At 38.9% G+C, this 21,161-nt stretch overlaps 1 protein-coding gene across 3 annotated transcripts in view; it reads right to left on the bottom strand.

Annotated features, from left to right (window-relative positions):
• LOC114267229 (disease resistance protein At4g27190) overlaps positions 1–21,161 on the bottom strand; it is a 36,469-nt gene that overhangs the window by 4,193 nt on the left and 11,115 nt on the right. The window contains exons 2-4 of one of the 3 annotated variants that reach the window (XM_082891460.1): positions 15,573–16,325; positions 14,160–14,799; positions 9,684–10,363 (exon numbers count right to left, since the gene is read on the bottom strand). In XM_082891460.1, the coding sequence (XP_082747586.1) occupies positions 10,299–10,363; positions 14,160–14,799; positions 15,573–16,325 (1,458 nt within the window). In that variant the 3' untranslated portion in view covers positions 9,684–10,298. Of the gene's footprint in view, positions 1–9,683; positions 10,364–14,121; positions 14,800–15,572; positions 16,326–21,161 lie in introns of those variants that run through there. The other 2 variants (XM_082891459.1, XM_082891461.1) reach the window with 2 other exon arrangements.

The raw sequence follows: 21,161 nt of genomic DNA, 5'->3' as shown, positions 1-21,161 counted from the left end.
AATTCACACAATAAAAATGATATGTATTATATGTTTAACTATTCCAGTCAAAAGAAAAAGGATAAGCTTCACTTTACCCCCTATAGTTTGGGTTATGTGCGGTTTATGCCCTTAATATGTAGAATTGACCACACAACCCCCTTGTTGTTTGTGGACTGAAGCACATTGTTAAGCCGTTAACGATTTAATAAAAAAGACTAAAATACCCTTGTATTTTCTTCATTTGTTTGAAAGGTAAGTTCATTTTAGCCCCTTTTGTTTTATTCCATATGCGATTTGCTCCCTTGAAATTTGAAAATAAGCATATAACCTTCTTATATCTGTCACATGTTTTACACTTGCTATTAAATTGGACTAAATATTTAACGGTACACTTTAGTCCACAAACTACGTGGGGGTTATGTGATTATTTCCAAACATTAAGAGGTAAACTGTACATGACTCAAACCACATGAGGCAAAGTGAAGTTTGTTCAAAATAAAATGTTTAATTAGGAATTTTGCGATTCTTAGTTATAATCAATAGTGATGTTTGTTATGATTTAGGTATGATTCATTATAGTGTCGGTTATGATTTAATTATGACTTATTGTAATTGTTACTTTGGTTATGATCAAATTTTTTTTAATTATACCTCAAATGATATTTGGTTTATAACTTATTATGGTGTTGATTATGGCATATTGTGGTTACTATTTTAATTATGACCAATGAGGTCTTTAGTTATGTCTCAAGTGAATTTTGGTTATGACCCATTGTTTTTTTTTTATATTTTAATTATGATTGAAAGTGATTTAATTATGATATTTATAATATTAGTACTGAGAGGGTAAAATGTGTAAATTTGGGCCGAGCTAGGACTGGGTAGAAGTGAGCCGATTTGTGGGCTGAGCAGAATGGGCTTTGCCGTTAGGCCTTGTTAGCACGGTCATGAATGACTCTGGTTAGCTCGGTTTGAGTACTTTGAACCAAGGAATGGAGGAGCCGTGTTGTAAAGGCAAGGTGGAACCGAGCTAAGCAAAGTAAGGTAGAAACCGAGCTAAGTAAAGTGAGGTAAAAACCGAGCTAAGTACAGCAAGGTGGAACCGAGCTAGGGAAAGCTTGGTGAAATCTTCCGCTTCAACATGTGTTAGCTCGGTTGATTTGTTAACCATTTCACTTGGTTAAAGTAGTAAGAAGGGTGTTGAAGGATAAGCATTATCTTTCAGAAGTGTGATTCCTAGAAGGACTCTACATTAAGGAATAAGAGTCCTACTAGGATTGTGCCAGGCAAAATCCATAAAAGCTCATAACAGGACCTATGGACAGGTATCACAATTTTGACTCTAGAATACGCACAGTTTTTTGTCTATTGTCTATTTTGCTGACTTAGGCATCGGAGAGGTATCCAGCACACACCCGCTGGCTAGCTCACGTTTGTGTTTATAGGCAGTAAAGCGACGACGTTTGGAGGAGCGCAAACTTGATCAACAGAATTATACGATAACATTATTTCGTGCTCGTACAATTGGCACCATCTGTGGGAAAATACAGAAAGAACAAAACCTTTTGATCAAGTTTTCCTTTCCAACTGAAACCAATGGCGCACAATGAAGATTTGTCGCAATCTGTTGTTGACGGACAAACCCCGGAGAGGGGTGGGAGGCACAAAGGTTTACCCTCTATCCCTCCCATGGCGGACTTAGAACCCCAGCGACGGAACTGCCGGAGGGACACACGGGAAAGACGAGGCTCTAGTCCTCATCGCTCTCAAAGTCCCGAAAGACAGAGACGAAGGTTAGACCCTCAAGTTCTGGAGGATCGCGTTAGGGAACAAGACGAGTTAATAAGGAAGATGGCGGCAGACATGGAGACATGAAGCGCCAGATAAAGGAAAAAAGGATGACGACAGAAGAGAGGCGCAAAGGCAGCATGCCCTCTCGCCACTCAGAAGATCGTGACAGGCAGGTCACACCATCACAAGCAGAAAGTAGGAGCCTTAGAACAGGCGACACTCAGTCAAGGTATAGTCACTCCAGGTCTGAGAGAACGAGGACTGAAATGCCGTATACAGAGGAAACAGTTATCACCCCTCGCACACGCACCAAACAACTTCTAGGCACACGGAGTTGCCAAGGTCAGCGGACTTACGGACAGTGCTCAAGGAGAGGGCCCGGTGGAAGGAAGACACCAGGGCTCGCAATCCTCGCAGAGTTTCAGCATTACAACGATTGGCCCCTAGGACACATGGGAGTGTCGAGGTAGGGATGCCAATGCCTCACCTTGCTTACGAACCAACGGATAAGGTATTAGCGAGGTTATAGGGCTCGCCGTTCATTCCGGCAATATACGTATGAGAGGAAAACGGACCCCTACATGTACTTAAGCCACTTTCGCTAGGTTATGGCAGTATACCGGCGAAACGAGACCCTAATGTGTATCACATTCCCATCCAGCCTTGGCAACCTAGGTCTAACTTGGTTCGAAAGGCTACCAGAAGGCAGCATTGCCTCATGGGCGCAATTGGCAGAAGCGTTCATGACTAGATTCAGAACGAACACCAAGACACCAGTGGAGATTGATCAGTTATTCTCCATTGACATGGACGAAAAGGAGACATTGAGGTCTTACAATAGTCAATATTGGGAGACTTTCAACCAGATTGGGGATTGCCCCACAAATCTCGCCATCGCACAATACAAAAGGGGTTTACCAGTCGGAAACAAATTAAGGGACTCAATTACTATGATACTGCCCCTCACGATGGAGGCCCTAATGGAGAGGGTGCATCAACATATCCGTGTAGAGGAAGACAGTGCCTGTGCTAAAGCAAAATCTGGCTCAACAGTAATGCCAGACAAAAAGTCTACAGCGAAGGTCAACACGGTAGAACAGCCAAGCAGGAATGGGCGAAGCAGGCGGGCCAATAGGGAGGATCCAGAAAAAAGGAAGTTAAAAGTCCGCACTGTCATCACCACCGTGTTCAATAAACCCATCTACCGGATTCTCAGCAAGATAAAGAATGAACCCTTCATTCAGCGGCCAGCCAAGTTGGGAAAACCACAAAGGGGCTACGACGAGAGGTCCCGCTGCACCTTCCAGGATGAAAAGGGGCACCTAACTGAAAACTGCACACCCTTGAGGCAATATCTAGAAGAGTTGGTAGCTGCTGGTCACCTGGACCAGTACTTAGAAGGGGGAACACAGCCCGCCCCCCAAGACCTCAACGGACCAAACGGGATGCCAGTCGACAGTCCACCCCAGGGCATAATCAACGTTATCCATGGGATCGTCGAACCTGAGCGGGTATGTGAACTCAAAGGGATGATAAAGAAGGTAGAGCACTTGAAAGAGGTATTAAGTGCACAACCTGCCATCAAAAAGGGCAAAACAGAGGTTACGAACGTCATATCCTTCTCAGACAAGGACCTAGTAAGGCTACATTGCCCTCACAATGATGCACTGGTGGTAACTTTGCCCATCAAGAACTTTGACATCAAGCGAATCCTGATTGACCAAGGAAGTTCATGCGAGATAATGTATTACGAAACCTTCAAACAGCTGAAACTAGAAGACAAAGACTTGGCGCCTACAATATCTCCCCTAGTCGGCTTAAACTCAATGCTAGAGTGGCTAGTGGGCAAGATAATCCTCCCAGTCAAAACTGGAACCATGACAAAACAAGTGGAATTCTGGGTATTGAAGGTCCCTTCCACTTACAACATAATCTTAGGGAGAACATAGTTGCACGCCATGCGATCGGTAGTGTCAACTTACCATCAAGCATTGTGGTTTCCCAACGAAGCCAGAGTAATTGAAAAGGTCTTAGGAGACCAAATCATGTCAAAACAGTGCTTCGTCACAGTAAATGGCAGCCGAGCTGCAAAAGGGTATGTACAGATGGTAGAAGAGCTAGAGAGCAATGAACTGTTTGTGGATGTTGGCAAGGCAGCTGAACAAAAGGCAGTGGAGGACTTGGTAGAGGTAAGGATAGATAAGAAGAACCTAGAAAAGTTCTTTTTGCTCAACTCGTCTTTATCCAGCACTGAGAGAATAGAGGTCATGAAATTCTTAACCTCAAACATCGAAGTGTTTGCCTGGACACCATACGACATGCCTGGCATTGACCCAAACTTCATCTGTCACCAACTAAATGTCCACCCAACTGCCAGACTAATAATACAGCGTACTCGCAGATCAGCACTTCACCACACGAAGATAGTGGCAGAGGAAGTGGGAAACTTGCTGGAGGCAGGAGCCATCATAGAAGTGCACTATCCCAGGTGGATATCCAATACAGCAGTAGTACCAAAGAAGAATGAAAAATGGCGTGCTTGCGTGGACTACAAAACAGTCAACAACGCATGCCCCAAGGATAGTTTTCCCTTACCCAGGATAGACCAACTAGTAGACCAGACGGCAGGACACAATCGACTTAGCTTCCTTGATGCGTATAGAGGTTACCATCAGATCGCCATGTACGAACCAGACCAGGAGGTCACATCATTCACAATGCCTAGAGGATTGTATTGTTACAAGGTCCTGCCCTTTGGCCTAAAGAACACAGGGGCAACGCTCCAACGAATGGTCACCAAAATGTTTGAACCATTGTTAGGCAGAATAATGGAAGCTTACATAGATGACATGGTATTCAAAAGCAAGGATGAGAAGGACCATCTTAGGGACCTAGATGAAATGTTCCAAATTCTAAAAAAGAACAAATTGCATCTAAATGCATCGAAGTGTGCATTCGGCGTAGGATCGGGCAAATTCCTAGGCATCCTGGTGACTAACTGAGGTATAGAAGCAGACCTCTCTCAGATCAAAGCAATCCAGCATCTTGAGAGGCCCAACACAGTTAAAGAGGTGCAGCATCTCACTGGCCTAGCTGCCACACTCAACCGGTTCATAAGTCGGTCATCAAACAGATGTCGACCATTCTTCTAAGCATTGAAGGCCAAATTTGAGTGGGTTGAAGAATGCGACTGCGCCCTAGAGAGCCTGAAAGACTACATGACCTCTCCTCCGTTGCTAGTAACCCCAGTGCCTAAAGAAGAGCTCTTTTTGTACTTAGCAGTTTCACAACATGCAGTCAGCGCAGTGTTGGTGAGAGCGGAAGGAATCCAACACCTGCCTATCTTCTACGTTAGCAAGACCTTACTAGGCGCAGAAACCAAGTACCTACCATTGGAAAAGCTGACCCTAGCTTTGATGATGGCCTCAAGGAAGTTGTCGCATTACTTCCACGCCCACACCATAATCATCCTAACAGCTTTTCCCTTAAAAGGTTTGTTTGAGAGGACAGATTTTTCTAGACGAATCTTGAAGTGGGCGGTGGAATTGGGATAGTTCGATATCAAGTTTTAACCTAGAACCACAATAAAAACCCAAGCTTTGGCAGACTTTATGACTGAGTTCACACCAGGAAGCCATCATATCTGCCCAGTTGACTTGACCGATACAACCGAAATAGGGATAGAAAGTGCCGCAGGAATTGCGCAGCCCCCAAAAAAAGTTGCCCAGCTACATTCCAAGCCATACAGGATCGAAGACAGAAAAGAAGGGGCAAACCATGCTATGCCCAGCAAGGACTCATCAACAAGACAAAACCTGGGGTAGTCAGATAATGAAGAACAAACCACAACAGCAAGCATGGACTTAGAAGAAAACATCAGCAACACACATGACCCCAAGACATCATCCGACCCCTCTACTTGCTGGAAACTATTCGTCAGAGAGATGTGGAAGCTCTTCATAGATGGAGTATCCAAGAGGCACGGTGCAAGACTTGGCATAGTCCTCATCTCACCAGATGGCTTAATAGTGGAATAAGCAGTTAACCTTGGCTTCCCAGCATCAAACAATGAGGCAGAGTATGAAGCACTTTTAGCAGGCCTAAAATCAGCACTCTTCATGAAGGCCACCGAGCTGGTGGTTTACAATGACTCCCAGCTAGTAGTAAACCAGATTTCAGGCGACTACGAGGTGAAAGATGAGAGGATGGCTAAGTACCAAGAGTTAGTCAGAAAGGAGATCATGAAGTTTGAAGTGGTGCGAATAGAGTAGATCGGCCGAGAAGAAAACAGTAGAGCAGACAAACTGGGAGGTTTTGCCTCAATAACAGACACATCTATCCCATATCTATTACTGATTGACTTCTTACCCAGACCAAGTATTGAAGAACCCGAAGTAACTGAGATATGTTGTGCCGAGCTAGGCCCTTCATGGATGGATTCCATCATTGTATTCTTAAAAAACGGCATCTTACCTGAAGAGAAGAAAGAGACCAACAAAATAAGAGCAAAGTCACAGCGATTTTAGCTCTCTCCATCATTGGCGTTATACAAAAAATCTTTCACAGGACCTTACTTGAAATGTGTCCATCCTTGCAAGGTCGAGGCGTTTTTGTTTGAGATACATGAAGGCGTATGTGGAAACTACCAAAGGGGAAGATCATTGGCTTACAGCGCAATCTCACAAGGGTATTGGTGGCCTTACATGCAGGCAGATTCAAAGAAGTATGTCAAGAGGTGCGAGAAATGTCAGAAGTTCACACACTAAATACATCAACCAGCCAGAGAGCTTCTACCATTAACTAGCCCATGGCCCTTTGCAATGTGGGGCTTGGGCATAATGGGACCACTTCCAACAGCACCAGGCAATAGAAAGTTCTTTATCACAGCCACAGATTACTTCACGAAGTGGATGGAAGCTGAAGCACTCACATCAATAAAGGAAAAAGATGTTAAGAAGTTCATCTGGCAGAATATCATAACCCGATTCGGCACACCAAAGGCTCTAATATCCGACAATGGCACTCAGTTCGATGGCAAGATCTTCAGGGGCTTTTGCGAAGAATACAAGATAGAATTCTACAACTCTACACCAGCATACCCTCAAGCAAATGGCCAGGCGGAAGCATCAAACAAGGTCGTCTTGGATGGTTTAAAGAAACAGTTGGAGAAAGCAAAAGGCAAATGGGCAGAAGAACTTCCTCATGTTTTATGGGCTTATCGTACCACACATCAGCGATCAACTGGAGAAACACCTTTTTTCCTTGGCTTACGGCATGGAGGCAGTAATCCCACTGGAAATAGGCCTCCCCACTATTAGAAGTGAAAATTTTGACCCAAACTTGAATGAAGAAGCCATAACCTTAGAACTCGACCTTGTAGAGGAAAGAAAAGAAAAAGCTCTAGTTCACATTGCCGCATACCAGCAGGAGTTATCTAGAAAATATAACAAAACAGTGCATCAAAGGCAATTCAAGATTGGAGATTGGGTATTGGGTATTACGCAAAGTAATGGACAACACTTTGGTACCTGGAGACAGCAAGCTAGGACCTAACTGGGAAGGACCATACAAAGTGGTTGGTTTAGCAGGAAAATGGGCATATCACTTGGAAGATGGAGACAGCAAGGTTATTCCCAGGCCATGGAATACTGCCAATCTCAAGTTATTTTATTTTTAGCTTTTTTCTTAGAATAAATGTAATTTTTCCCTTTTTTCAAATAAAACAAGTAGTTTTTTCAGCATAAATCTTTTTACTGTAAAAGTTGTTCTCAGTCATTGCAAGCAAGGGGCAATCAAAAAGTTTGGCAGGAATAACCAAACATTGAGCTCTCTTCAGCCAAGATCAGGATCTAGGCTAAAGAGGTTGGCAGGAATAACCAACATTTAGCTCTCTCCAGCCGAGATCAGGATCTAGGCTGAATAAGGTTAGCAGGAATAACCAACATTTAGCTATCTTCAACCGAGATAAGGATCTAGGCTGAAGAAGGTTGGCAGGAATAACCAACATTTAGCTCTCTTCAGCCGAGATCAGGATCTAGGCTGAAGAGGTTGGCAGGAATAACCAACACTTAGCTCTCTTCAACCGAGATCAGGATCTAGGCTGAAGAGGTTGGCAGGAATAACCAACACTTAGCTCTCTTCAGCCGAGATCAGGATCTAGGCTGAAGAAGTTTGGCAGGAATAACCAAACATTTAGCCCTCTTCAGCCGAGATAAAGATCTAGACTGAAGAAGGTTGGCAGGAATAACCAATAGTTAGCTCTCTTCAGCCGAGATCAAGATCTAGGCTGAAGAGGTTAGTAGGAATAACCAACATTTAGCTCTCTTCAGCCGAGATAAGGATCTAGGCTGAAGAAGGTTGGCAAGAATAACCAACAGTTAGCTCTCTTCAGCCGAGATCAGGATCTAGGCTGAAAAGGTTGGCAAGAATAACCAACACTTAGCTCTCTTCAGTCGAGATCAGGATCTAGGCTAAAGAAGTTTGGCAGGAATAACCAAACATTTAGCTCTCTTCAGCTGAGATAAGGATCTAGGTTGAAGAAGGTTGGCAGGAATAACCAACATTTAGCTCTCTTCAGCCGAGATCAGGATCTAGGCTGAAGAAGTTGGCAAGAATAACCAACACTTAGCTCTCTTCAGCCGAGATCATGATTTCAGCTGGAATAACCAACACTTAGCTCTCTTCAGCCGAGATCAGGATCTAAGCTGAAGAAGTTGGCAGGAATAACCAACACTTAGCTCTGTTCAGCCGAGATTAGGATCTAGGCTGAAGAAGGTTGTCGGGAACAACCAACATTTAGTTTTCTTCAGCTCAGATAAGGATCTAAGCTGAAGAAAGCTAGCAGGTGTGACTAGTATTTACCTCTCTAGATCAAAGAAAGTTGGCAAGCCCAACACATAGCAAGGTTAGTAGATTAAGAAGCTAATAAACTGAGATAAATATCTCGGTCAAAAAGTTCCAAACATGCCAATTAAAGTTCAGTTACAAATATAAGCAGGATATGGACCAAACAAAAAAAGCAGATTTCATTCAAAGATTCAAAACGACAGTACAAGAAGTAGGGCTTTAGCCCAGTTACAAATGGTTTCAAAAGTTAGCATCAAAAGAAGAAAATACAAGATTAGGCAAATAGGTCATCAAGATCTGCATCCAAGTCAACTCGAGCTTCACCACTCAGTAGCCCAGTTTCAACAGGTAGGTCGGTCACTTCTTCAACCGTACTGGGCACCAGTGGCTCCACCTGAGCTGATTAAGCAGTTTGGAGACCGTGATCATTGTTGGTAGCTAAGGCGTTGTTTGGCTCTGGGGATGCCTCCTCTTCCTTCCCCCACTTGGAGAAATTTTTGTTGAATGGCATTGGTGTAGTCCGCCATATAGCTCGGAATGAAGTGGGGAGAAGGGTTTTGGAAGACCTCAATTTCTTGACCATAACCGAGCTTTGAGGCGGCCGCCTTTCATCCGCATTTGAAGAATATATCTTTCGAAGCCTCACATTGCAGGATGTAGGTGGCCTCCCCCTTCTTGTAACCCCTGTCTTCAGTGTCCTCCATTTTTTTGTTTAGCTCGGTGATCTCAGCATCCTTTTTCTTCTCAAGCTTGGCCAATTCACGCAAGTAACGGTCTTTCAACGCAGCCAAAGCTTTTTGCTTATCCACTTCCGCCGCATTCACCAACTCAGTAAGACGGGCAACGTCAGATTCAAGCTCAGTGGTTTTCTACTTCACTTCGTTTAGCTTGGCCGTTTTGGCGTTGGCATCTGCCACGGCCAGTCGCACTATTTTGCGTAATTCTAGCACGCGCTTATGAGCAACGTGGTTCTTTTGCATGGCTTGCAAAAGGGGAGATAGTAAAAATGATTAAAACCGAGCAAACAATCGTGATTCAGCAAACAAAACAAAGAGAGCACTTACCAGCACCATTGACTTAGTTGCTGAGCGGATGGCCTTGAGCTTGGTAAGGTGATCGTGGTGCTCTATGTCAGCGGCCAAACACACACTTTTGGCAAGATTGAAAGCGAGCGAGTGGTCCTTGTCTGCTGCCACCAAGTCGGTGCTAGAAACAGGCCGGTTCTTGTATGTTATCTTTGGTGCCCATTCAGAAGAGCTAGCTCGGTCAGTATGGACAGGCTCAGGGCTTGGTGGTGTTATTTCAGAGGGCGGGTGATCCTCCTCATCAGTCAACCGTCACTGCTCGGTTGAAGAGGTGCGAGCACGCTTATTGGACCGAGATAATGAGGCCCGGGCTGTTGGAAGGGCTACCACGGACTCACGTGTTTGTCCAGCTTGTGGTGTCTCAGTTTGGTCCCCGATAGCTGGAGCTGTTGTTTCGGTGATGAGTGCTCTGACGGCTCTTTTCTTTACCATCTCTTGTTCCTCTGTTAGTGGGATCAGCCTAATTTGAGGAAGTGCAGGATCTGGTTCAGGGGATGGCTCAAGGAGAAAGTCAGTTACCCTAGTCTTCCTTCTTCCGCTGTATCTATAGGTCGGCTCAAAATTAAGGAGCTCGGCCCAACCTCAATTGCGGTATCAAAGTGCGGCGCGAAGAGCGTCCAAGTTGGGGTATTGATATTGTGACTTAAGCTGGTTCAAGTCTGCATAAGGAAAAAGCAACGGTTAGCGCGGTGAGAAACTTATAAACAGCAAGGGTGAAAAACATACAAATTAAGCCAAGGTGTTCATACCGGCTGTTCCTTTATTCCAGTTAATACCGTAGCCCGGTATCTGGGCTTCCTGGTCTTCAAAATTGCCAGAAACCTAGAAAAAGTCGTCGTCATTCATGTCTTTGTCCGACGTGTTTTTAATTATTTTCTCTTGGCGCCTTCTTATTCTTAAATAATAGACCCAGCCGTCTTCATTTTGGCCGAGTGAGTACTGATGGAAAAGCTCGGCTAGACCAAGGTTGAGGCCAAGCCGGCGGTTTAGCTCAGTGATGTCATTTATTATTCTATATGAATTGGTAGAGAGCTGGGTGGGGCAGAGTCTTGTCTGCCTAAGGAATTCACAAAGGAGAGGCTGGACTGGAAATCGGAGACCGGCCTCAACAATGGATATTACGGTGAATGGAACAAAACCTGGTTTTCCCCAGGGAGTGGTATCTAGTTCGGCTAAAGAAAGGTGAACATCGTCAGGGATGTTGTAGTCCTTGCAGAATTCAGCAATGGCCCCAAGTGAGTTTACTAGGAACCGATATTTGCCCATTTATAACTTAAATTATGTATAACTTAGCCCGGATTCCTAGTTCGGTGTTGAGATGACGTTGAGTATCTCGGTTGAGCATGCAAAGGTGTGCCTGGCCAACCTAGTCAAAGTCTGCAAAATGGAGATAAAAAGTGTTATGCCCAGATCACTGGATCGGGCTAAAAAAGAAGGATAAATAAGTAAAAACCCTAGTTCGGTTAAAAGGGTTATAGCCTATCCTTAGTTCGGTCGTAACACAAGGTGTGACTCAAGTTTTGGCTTGGTCATTGAGTAGGAAGGTTCTTAGTTCGGCCGTAATAGAAGGCGTGGCTCTAAGTTCTAGCTCGGTCATTTGAATAGGTCCCTAGTTCAGTCATGGTGTTATTTTCAATCAAAAGCATCACATTACAAATTATTTGTGAATCTAGTTAAGAGTCAGATTAAAAACCTATCATGTAGTTCTTGGGGGTTTGGGTGGTTCTTACCCATTTGTGTGAAAATTATGGGAGTATGTTTTGAAAAACGCATGTATATATATATACATATCTATATCATACATACTCATGGAGTAAATGAAAAAAGCAAGGGATTAAGTCACTTACAGTTTTGAGGTGAAGGGATGAATATCAAAACAGTGAGGATGCCAAGCTAGAGCACAAGCTTTGCAGGAGCTATGGTTATGAAAATGAAGGTTCAGAGCACAGAAACGTGAAGATGAACAGTGGCGTGTTAGGTTCAAAAAGTAGGGTTTTGTGTAAGGCATAGGTTTGGGCGGGACTGTTCAAAATTTGTGAAGTACGAAGACGGCTGCAACAGCTATACTTGGCCAACGGGAGTTTGCCACATGTCCAAGAGAATAGAAAATGATTCAGACGTGTAGGACAATTGAAAAGATGTTTTTAACCGAACTCATCGGTAGCCTGGTGGAAAGCGAGTTCGGATGGCTTGAATGTTTCTAGCTCGGTTGGAGAAGGATAATCCCAAATCATGCGTTGCAGATGGCATTAAGGGGCAATTGATAGTGTAAAATGTGTAAATTTGGACCGAGCTAGGACTGGGTAGAAGTGAGCCGATTAATGGGCTGAGCAGAATGGGCTTCGCCGTTGGGCCTTGTTAGCACAGTCATGAATGACTGTGGTTAGCTCGGTTTGAGTACTCTGAACCAAGGAATGGGGGAGCCTTGTTGTAAAGGCAAGGTGGAACCGAGCTAAGCAAAGTAAGGTAGAAACCGAGCTAAGTAAAGTGAGGTAGAAACCGAGCTAAGTAAGCAAGGTGGAACCGAGCTAGGGAAAGCTCGGTGAAATCTGTCGCTTCAACATGTGTTAGCTCGGTTGATTTGTTATACTACCGAGGTAAAACCATTTCACTTGCTTAAAGCAGTAAGGAGGGTGTTGAAGGATAAGCATTATCTTTCAGAAGTATGATTCCTAAGAGGACTCTATATTAAGGAATAAAAGTCCTACTAGGATTGTGCCAGGCAAAGTCCACAAAAGCTCATAACAGGACCTATGGACAGGCATCACAATTTTGACTCTCGAATACGCACAGCTTTTTGTCTATTGTCTATTTTGCTGACTTGGGCAACGGAGAGGTATCCAGCACACACCCGCCAGCTAGCTTACGTTTGTGTTTGTAGGGAGTAAAGCGACGATGTTTGGAGGAGCGCAAACTTGATCAACAGGGTTATACGAGAACATTATTTCGTACTCGTACAAGTACCACAATTATCATAACTTGCATATAGTACACACTCTAAAAATAGGTGTGTATTGTCTTAAGAATATATATATATATATATATACTATTAATTCTTAAATACAAAGTTCATTGCTGCTAACATCATTTGTATCTCAAGCATGTGATAAGGTGTGTATTATATGCATTTTTTTACGTATTTTTTGGGTATATATTATGACAATTTGTGACAATTGTTATATAATTTTTTGATAGAATTACGAGAGTTTATTATTAAAAAATAAAGTTAAACATTACAAAAATGCCTAATTTTAGTTTTGAATCACAAATTATTGTAATTTTATTAAAAAATTACATAATATTTACCATAAAAATATATTTAAAAAAAATACTTGCACCCCCTCCGGAAGGGATTTCCCTTATTGTTTGACACCAATAATTATATGAACCCCACTTAACTATGCCCAATTTACCAAGAAAGAAAATGTGTAATTGAAATTGAATTTGTATAGTGCATGGTCTATGTGTGAAATAAATCTGAACCATAAAATGATAAATCTAAATATGTAGTATTACTTTGTTGGACACACCATGGTTGTTACTGAGGTAGCTGTGTGGTTAGGTGTAGTACCTTATTTCACCCTTTTGACTGACTAGTATTTACCTTGTGAAAATATTTTTAGAAGTTAATTTTATTTTTCACTTTTATAATTTGACTCAAATTTTAATTTGGTCCCAACATTTTAATTCCAGTTTCAATTTGATTCTCTCATACAAATTTTCGTTAATTTCTGTGTACATTCCAAAATCGTTATTTTTAACTTCCAACTTGAATAGAAGGACCAAACTAAAACTAGATTTAAAGTATAGAAATCAAACTGTTTAATTTGAAATCATAGGGACCAAAGTGGAACTTGATTTAAACTATAAGAGTTAAAAGTGCAATTAACCCGAATCTAATTACTAACTTGCTAATTTCCTAACTCTGTCAAAAACAAAATAAAATAAAAATAATAATTAATAAATAAATAAATATTATCATTTTGCAAACTTATAAGCACCTAATTGTAATTTTCCCTAAAGTTTAACCATATTCATTAGTAATGTGAGAGATTGTGTAGAATATTATGTAAAATATTCCTAGTATTGTCCAATTATCATTGGACATGTCATGAGTTTGTGTTCCTATATCCTATGTTTGGTTTATTGAAATTAAATGAAATAGAATGGTCATTCCATTAGAACATATATTTTTATATTTGATGTACTAAAAATATAATATAATATAAAATATATTATAAATAGAATTATTGTTTACTATTGTAAAAGAATGATCATTTCATAACAAGGTTAAGAAATGATTGTTCCATTTCAATCTTTTATTTTAGTGAGACAAATACTACCTTATCATAACTACTTTTTTCTTAGTTGTAAGATGTATGGCTAAAAAAATGAGTAGTGAAGTTGCCTTCTTGAGTTCGTCAAAAACTTACAATTATATAATTGGAGTTTTACCTGAAAATTTGGGGCAGAGCCTTACATCGGTTCTTCTTGCTGGAATTTCAGTATTATTTACATCCGGGCCAAAACACACGAGACTTGGAAGATTAAGAAGGTAGACATAGTCAATTTCTTGCGAAAAGATCTCTTCTTCGTTTTCCCTGGTAACAATCTTTTCTACCTTCTCGCAGTGTTCAACTGTTAGATTTTGTAGATTCACAAGAACGTTGGCCATGGAAATTGTGAATATATATCTCAGGTTGTCACAGTGCTGCACTCCTAGAGAACTTAGATTTTCGAAACAATGAGTTTGTTGGGAAATATTCTTCCATATGTGCGTCAGCTTTGGCAAATACTTCAATGTCAATGTGCTTAACTGAGTGATTAATGTTTCTTTCTCAGCAACATCAGCACAGACCCCTTCTTGGAGATCAAATATCATTTCCAGTGAATCACACCACCATACTTTTAGCCCTTGTATATTGTGCAGTCTTTGCATTAACTTGGACGAGACAACACTCGATAATTTTCCACAACACTGGACCCGCATGAATCTTACTTTGTCAAGGCATCCGACTTCAAGTTGATTGTGCCATTTCTCAGTTGGCTCATCTATTCCTGTGACATTAAGTATTCCCCTAGTGCTTAAACTAAACTGCAATTGTTATCACCTCAATTGTGTTAGTGACTTATTTACTAATCCATTGTTTGGTTAAAAAATAAGATAGAAAAAATAGTGAAATACACATCATTTCTAACAAAATAGTTAAAAGACTAATAATTTAGGACTAACAGCTCATTGTATTGTAATCTGCCCCTATCTAGTCCATCCAAACAAACACTCTCTTAGTGTTAACACCATTTATGTGAGAGCAGGGAACAATTGACAAAAGAATAATGATATACAAACAGAAAAAACATATGAGATTTGTATACAGACTGATGTTGTTGCAATAAAACTTACCCTTTTAAAATCATGTGCCCATTAAAATGACATTTAATTACAAAACAATACTACCACTACATCATTCTAGAAAAAAATTAGGGAAAATAACATATTAGTAGAGTTTTGAAAAAATAATTACAAATTAGTGAGAAACTTTATAAATATTAATAATCAAAATTGTAAATTACTTTTTCACGGACTTGTATTTTTTTTTCCTTCTGGCATCCACTGGGATGTAGTAACCCCAAAAAATTATGTCTAATTTTATTTTATTTTTTAAAAAAATGGATTAATTTTCTTGACAAAATCTTTGACCACATCAATGATAAAGAGTTTATTCTCCTTGATTTTGTGTATCCAACAATTCTTTCCTCTTCAAACATTGAGAGGTTTATCCTTAGTTTAATGGATATTGGAAATATTTTCTTTGAAAGAATGGATTGTTAATGTTGAATACTATAATTTTAAGACAACTCACTTACCTTTCTATCCAAGAGATGGTGTTGAGCTGAGTTAAAAAATTCCACTTCTCGAACATTGCTCTCTTGTAGCTCTAGCATGCACTGCAATGCTGAAGGGAGTGCCCTCATGTTGGGACAGTTGATTACTTTAATCTCCTCGATGAATGATCCTTCAAATGTGTAAGCTTGGGGACATAAACTCTTGATGTTTGGCAGATGATAGAGTTTGAGACTATTTAGTTGAGGGAACATGATTATATTTGTTGCGACTTCATCATCTACTTTTGGTTCCTCATTAACAATTGCTTCCAGCACACCACATTCAGCTACAGCTATTTCTTGTAGTTTCACAAGAAGTTTGGCTTGAGAAGATGAGAACATATATCTCAAACTGCTACAACCCACTACTGTTAAGGATGTCAGGTTCTGAGAGCTTGGAATTCTTAGTAAGTTGTTCTTCCAAACATGTGTCAACTTTGGTAGATAACGTAGGACCAATTTTGTTAATGAAGGGAGTACGATATCTGGATTGCCTTCCCTAACAATTATTCCTTCATGATCAAAAGCTACTTCCACAGATTGACACCACCCAACCATAAGTCGTTCAAGACTCTGCATGCCCTTAATCACATTGGATGGAAAAAGAATATTCGATAGCTTACGGCACTGCCAAATAATCATGTATCTCACTTTAGGTTGAAGCTCCCTAGGCCATATCTCTATCACGTTATCCATTCCAAAGATCACCAATTTCTCAATTGTAATTAATTTAACCTACAAAGTCCATTCACAGGGTTATAAATATAGTTAAACACAACATATTTTATTTCCATTAAAAAAAATCCATTAAATATCATTCATTTAATAAGTAACATAGCAGAATTTTCGATTCTGTTTGTGTCAAATGTGGTTTAGATAATGAAGTTACTAACCACTTAGTCATGATCTTGAGTGAGTTTCATCATTTTTTAAATAAAAATTATTTTCTTCAAAAACTATAAAATTAGAACATTGTTATACAAGTCTAAAAATTAGACTCACTTTTTAAGTTTAATGATATGACAATCAATTAAGATATTTAAAGTAATATTATTTTTCATATCTTCTCTAATCATTAACCAATCATATCACTTATATATCATTGGATCTAAAAGATAAGTCTAAAAAGTAGACTTGCATATTATTTTTCATAAAATTATACACATTTTCTAATGCAAGTTCACTATACTTGAACATCATCGATCTTGTCATTTTATAACAAGATAAGGTTAACAAGAAAAAATAGAATATATTTTTGAGTTTAATAAAATATTGGCCTCCAAACACGTTTTACCATGTAAATCAGATTTTTGACAATTTAAGTAAATATGAATGAGTGAAATGATTTTGAATGGGATCCTTGTTTGTTGTTGTTGTTTTCTTCTTTTCTTTTTTTCTTTTTTCTTTTCTTTTTTAATTGGTCTCTCTCTCCAATTCTTGGGTTAAGTGCTAGCATATGATTGCATTTGTTTTTCGATACCATCCTAGTTAGGATCGTCAAGTCTAGCTATGATATTTTGTGTTCCTTTGTTGATATAAGTTATGCTTGTAATTTTACTTTTTCATTAATAAAGTTTTTTCTTTGCTGATAAAAAAAATATATATTAGATACTGTAATTAAGTTTTATCATATTAGAATATTTTTATCGATAACTTTCTTAGTGACCACTCTTCCTTGCATATATATAGACCTCTCATTGTATTGTAAAAGGACACATTATTGAATACACTTTTCTATTTCTTCAATACTGTTAACATGGTATTAGAGCTATAGGTTACGTTCTTAGTGTTCTTCATCTTACTGGAGAGCGACAACCTTGCCTTGGCCGCTCACCGGATCTCAATCCTATTTGCTGTCTTTGCATCCCAAACCCCTTAGTCCTTGAACTTGAGTATCTCACAACCACACATTCATCTTTGTCTCTGACCATTGCCGCCATTACTCACTACAACTCTGACCATCGCCTCCACCTCGAACATATATTCCATCATGCTAGCTATAACTCCAACCATCACGCCGGCAGTTCCGGCCCATCATTGCCATCCTTCACCATTGCTCAACCACTAGCTCACATTCAAGATCTTTCATCTCCCTCTCTCAGATTTACCCCACTCTAATCTACACTCAAATTTTTTTAATCAAAACCACCTTACACACTCTCCCAAACTTAAACCCATCCAAAATTCTCTCTCTCTCTCTCTCTCTCACTCTCTCTCGGGTACACTTTTTCCATTCAAACAAAACAATATGTTTTTCAACTCAATCGCATAGGCTTGTCCCACCATTAAAATAAAAATTCCTTTCTACAATTTTTTTTTTTTTTAGAACATAGTTTCTCCCTTTCGCTACACTCTGTCTCTCCCTTTATTTCAACTTTAAATAAGTTTCTATCTTTAAACCTATTTGAGTTTGAAGAGAGGTAATATATCTATATCATGGTGAGCAAGGTGATACACTCTGCGAACCACCCAAGCTGTCTCTTGACGCACCACCCAAGTCGCCCCCTAACGCATCATCACCTAAGCTGCCTATTGGCGCACTACCTAAGCTTCCCCTGGCGCACTCAATTCCTACAATGGTTCGGTATGACCATAAACTATCTTCTGGCATTAGCTCTGGTTGCTCCTACAACGGTCCGACACGACCATAAACTGTCTTATGGCATTAGTTCTGGTTGCTTCTACAACAATCTGGCACGACCATAAACTATCTTTTAGCATTATTATTTTTATTTTAATTTATTTTCTTTAGTTTCCTTTTCCAAACTCCAGTTGGTCTCTTTGCAACTACCTTGAGTTTGATGGAGTTGTTAGTGAATATTGTGTGTATACATATTATATTCACTATATTTTAGATACTTTAATTAGGTTTTACCATATTAGGATATTTCTACTGTTAGCTTTCTTGGTGACCACTCTTCCTTACCTATATATAGGCCTCTTATTGTATTGTAAAGAGACATATTATTGAATACAATTTTCTATTTCTTCAATACTATTAACATTAAGAAAGAATAAGGTTAAAAAAAATGTTTTCTATTAAAATATCAAGCTTAAATTAACTAATTATTGCTTAATTAATATTTTGAAAATCAAGGAATGACAGATTAGAGGCAAACTTATAACTTTCCTCTACTTTACCTGGGGCAAACTCACCTAAAAACAAAATAGATTTATCGTATATACATACATATAGAGAGAGAGAGAGAGAGAGAGAGAGAGAGATTAGGGTGCCTTATGGAGGTAGAGGTAGGGTCAGCCTTGAGATTTATGAGACCTTAGGCAAAACTATGAAATGAGACCCTCTTACATATACTTTTTTGGGTAAATTTCAAATACATCCCATGAAGTTTACTTAAAATATGAATTGCCTCCTATGGCTTTAAAAATTATATCATATCTTTTGAAGTTTCGAATATCATAATAAATAACCCCTTTATTAATAAATCATCAAGCTAATTAATAATTTTTAATGTTAGAAATTTATTTCAATTAATAATTTAGATAATTTAATTATTGTATAGGAGAGCAATTAGAAATTTTATTTTTTCAATTAATTTTGTTAAATAAAATATTTTGACAATGGGATATTTGTATATTTCTAAACCATAGGTGCAATCCACATTTTAAGCAAATATCAAGAGGTATTTGTAATTTACCCTACTTTTTTGGAAAAAAATTTATGGATAAAATGATAAGTACTAAATTTTTTTATCTGTTAGTAGTCACAAAATAAGTTTACCTGCACAAATAATCGTTAAAATTATAAATTAAAATTTACTTCCATATATTAAGATAAGAATAAATTATTGCGAAGAGTCCAAAAAAAAGACAAAAATTTGATGTTGTTATTTTATAATTTAGCAATATTCAATTTACAATTGATCCAACTATCACATTTTAGCAGCAAAACCACTAATTAAATTTACATAATCAAATTTATTTACCAAATCTTTTTCAATAGATAATATAACTAATCCATTCAATATTTCTTGTAACATTGTTGATCAAAGATTTATTCAATATATATATTCAATTTGGCCCAACAACACATATACGGAAAAAAAATTTCAATTGTAGATTGTTCGTCACCGCTACAAGAATTTTTTTAGGGGCCCTTTAGAATGGGACTCAATGAATAAAAAAATTTGGATAATTATAAATGTATCTTTTCAAATTTTCTTAAAATACAGATTCTCTTGTGGTTTAGAAAATTAAGTATTCTCAATTCTATTTTATTAGTTAATTCATGTAATTTTATTATTGTGTGAGAGAGAAGTTAAGAATTTTACTTTTTTGGTTAATTTTGTTAAATAAAAATTTTGCTTAATAAAATAAATAAAATTGGGCCCCAATGTTAATTAGGTCTATTTGAATAATATAGTATAAGGTAAAATTGGGCCCCAATGTTAATTGGGTCTATTTGAATAATATAGTATAAGGTACTAATGAATTGGGTTATTGTAATAACCCCGACCTCCGATTAATGCTAAAACATGATTAATTATGCCTAACAGTAATTTAGAAGGAATCTGGGATTAATTTGCATATGCATTGCATTATCTTTGTGTTTTTATCTGTTTGCCATAAAACGATATGTTCATGTTCTGACCTTGAATTGCGAATTGAAAGCCTTATCGGCGCCCAATTCCGAAATTGGCTAGTGTTATGTGCTAATTAAAATTTATGTGATTTTATGGTAGATTTAATTCAAACTTGATTCGGTATGATTAAATTAGATTAATCAATGTTGAATCACATTAGTTTGGCTTATTTACCTAATTGCCACTAAGTGGATTATTCTAGGCAAACACCTAGTCTTGAGGCATAAGAGGTTGAGGCATCACTTATTCATCTTCCTAGAGACAAAAAAAAAACATGAGAAAGAGTGAGAGTGTGAAAGACTTGTTTTCAACAAGAGATTTGAGCTTGAACTTGAACTTGGAAGAATTGAAGAATTATGTGCATACTTGAGCTTCTAGGCTTGGAATTGAAGACTTAAGGTAGGAGAATTACCGGTTAACTTGTCAATTAACTCCAAGGTGAGGCCCTCGCATGCCGGTTAGCTTGTCAATTAGCTCTTGCTCGCAACCTAGCAGGAGTGGAAATTAAAGGAGACAACAAATCTGTTATTCACCTCAGTGTATCTGAACTTGATCCTCCTTGGGATTGTGGTGCTATCTTTTTCAACATCAAACATCTTGCTCAGCGTTTGAATCTGACTCTCTCTTGGCGTCCTAGAGCAGCAAACAAAGCAGCGCATTGGGTGGGCCAGGCTTCTCTTAGGAATGCCCTCCCTCTAGACTGGATATATTTTCCCCCTTCTGGCTCTTATGGCTTTATTAAGGCTGGCCTAGTTTGTTTTGTTTGGTTGTGTTTCCCTGCCTTTTTTCATCTGATAAAAAAAAAAAAGGTAGGAGAATTACCTTCTTAATTGTGAATTGAGTTAGTTCTTGCATGGTTCATATGAAATTACTTACCTAAGTCTAGAATTAGCTCAAACATGTTGAATTTAAGCTTAATTCATGCATGCATGTTCATATCATAACAATTTGAAGTGTTTTAATGGAA

This window comes from Camellia sinensis, chromosome 10 (genome assembly GCF_055761805.1).
Source record: "Camellia sinensis isolate YWXY chromosome 10, ASM5576180v1, whole genome shotgun sequence".
Lineage (NCBI taxonomy): Eukaryota > Viridiplantae > Streptophyta > Magnoliopsida > Ericales > Theaceae > Camellia > Camellia sinensis.
The sequence above is the reverse complement of the archived record's forward strand: the minus strand, read 5'-3'. Positions and strand labels throughout refer to the sequence as shown.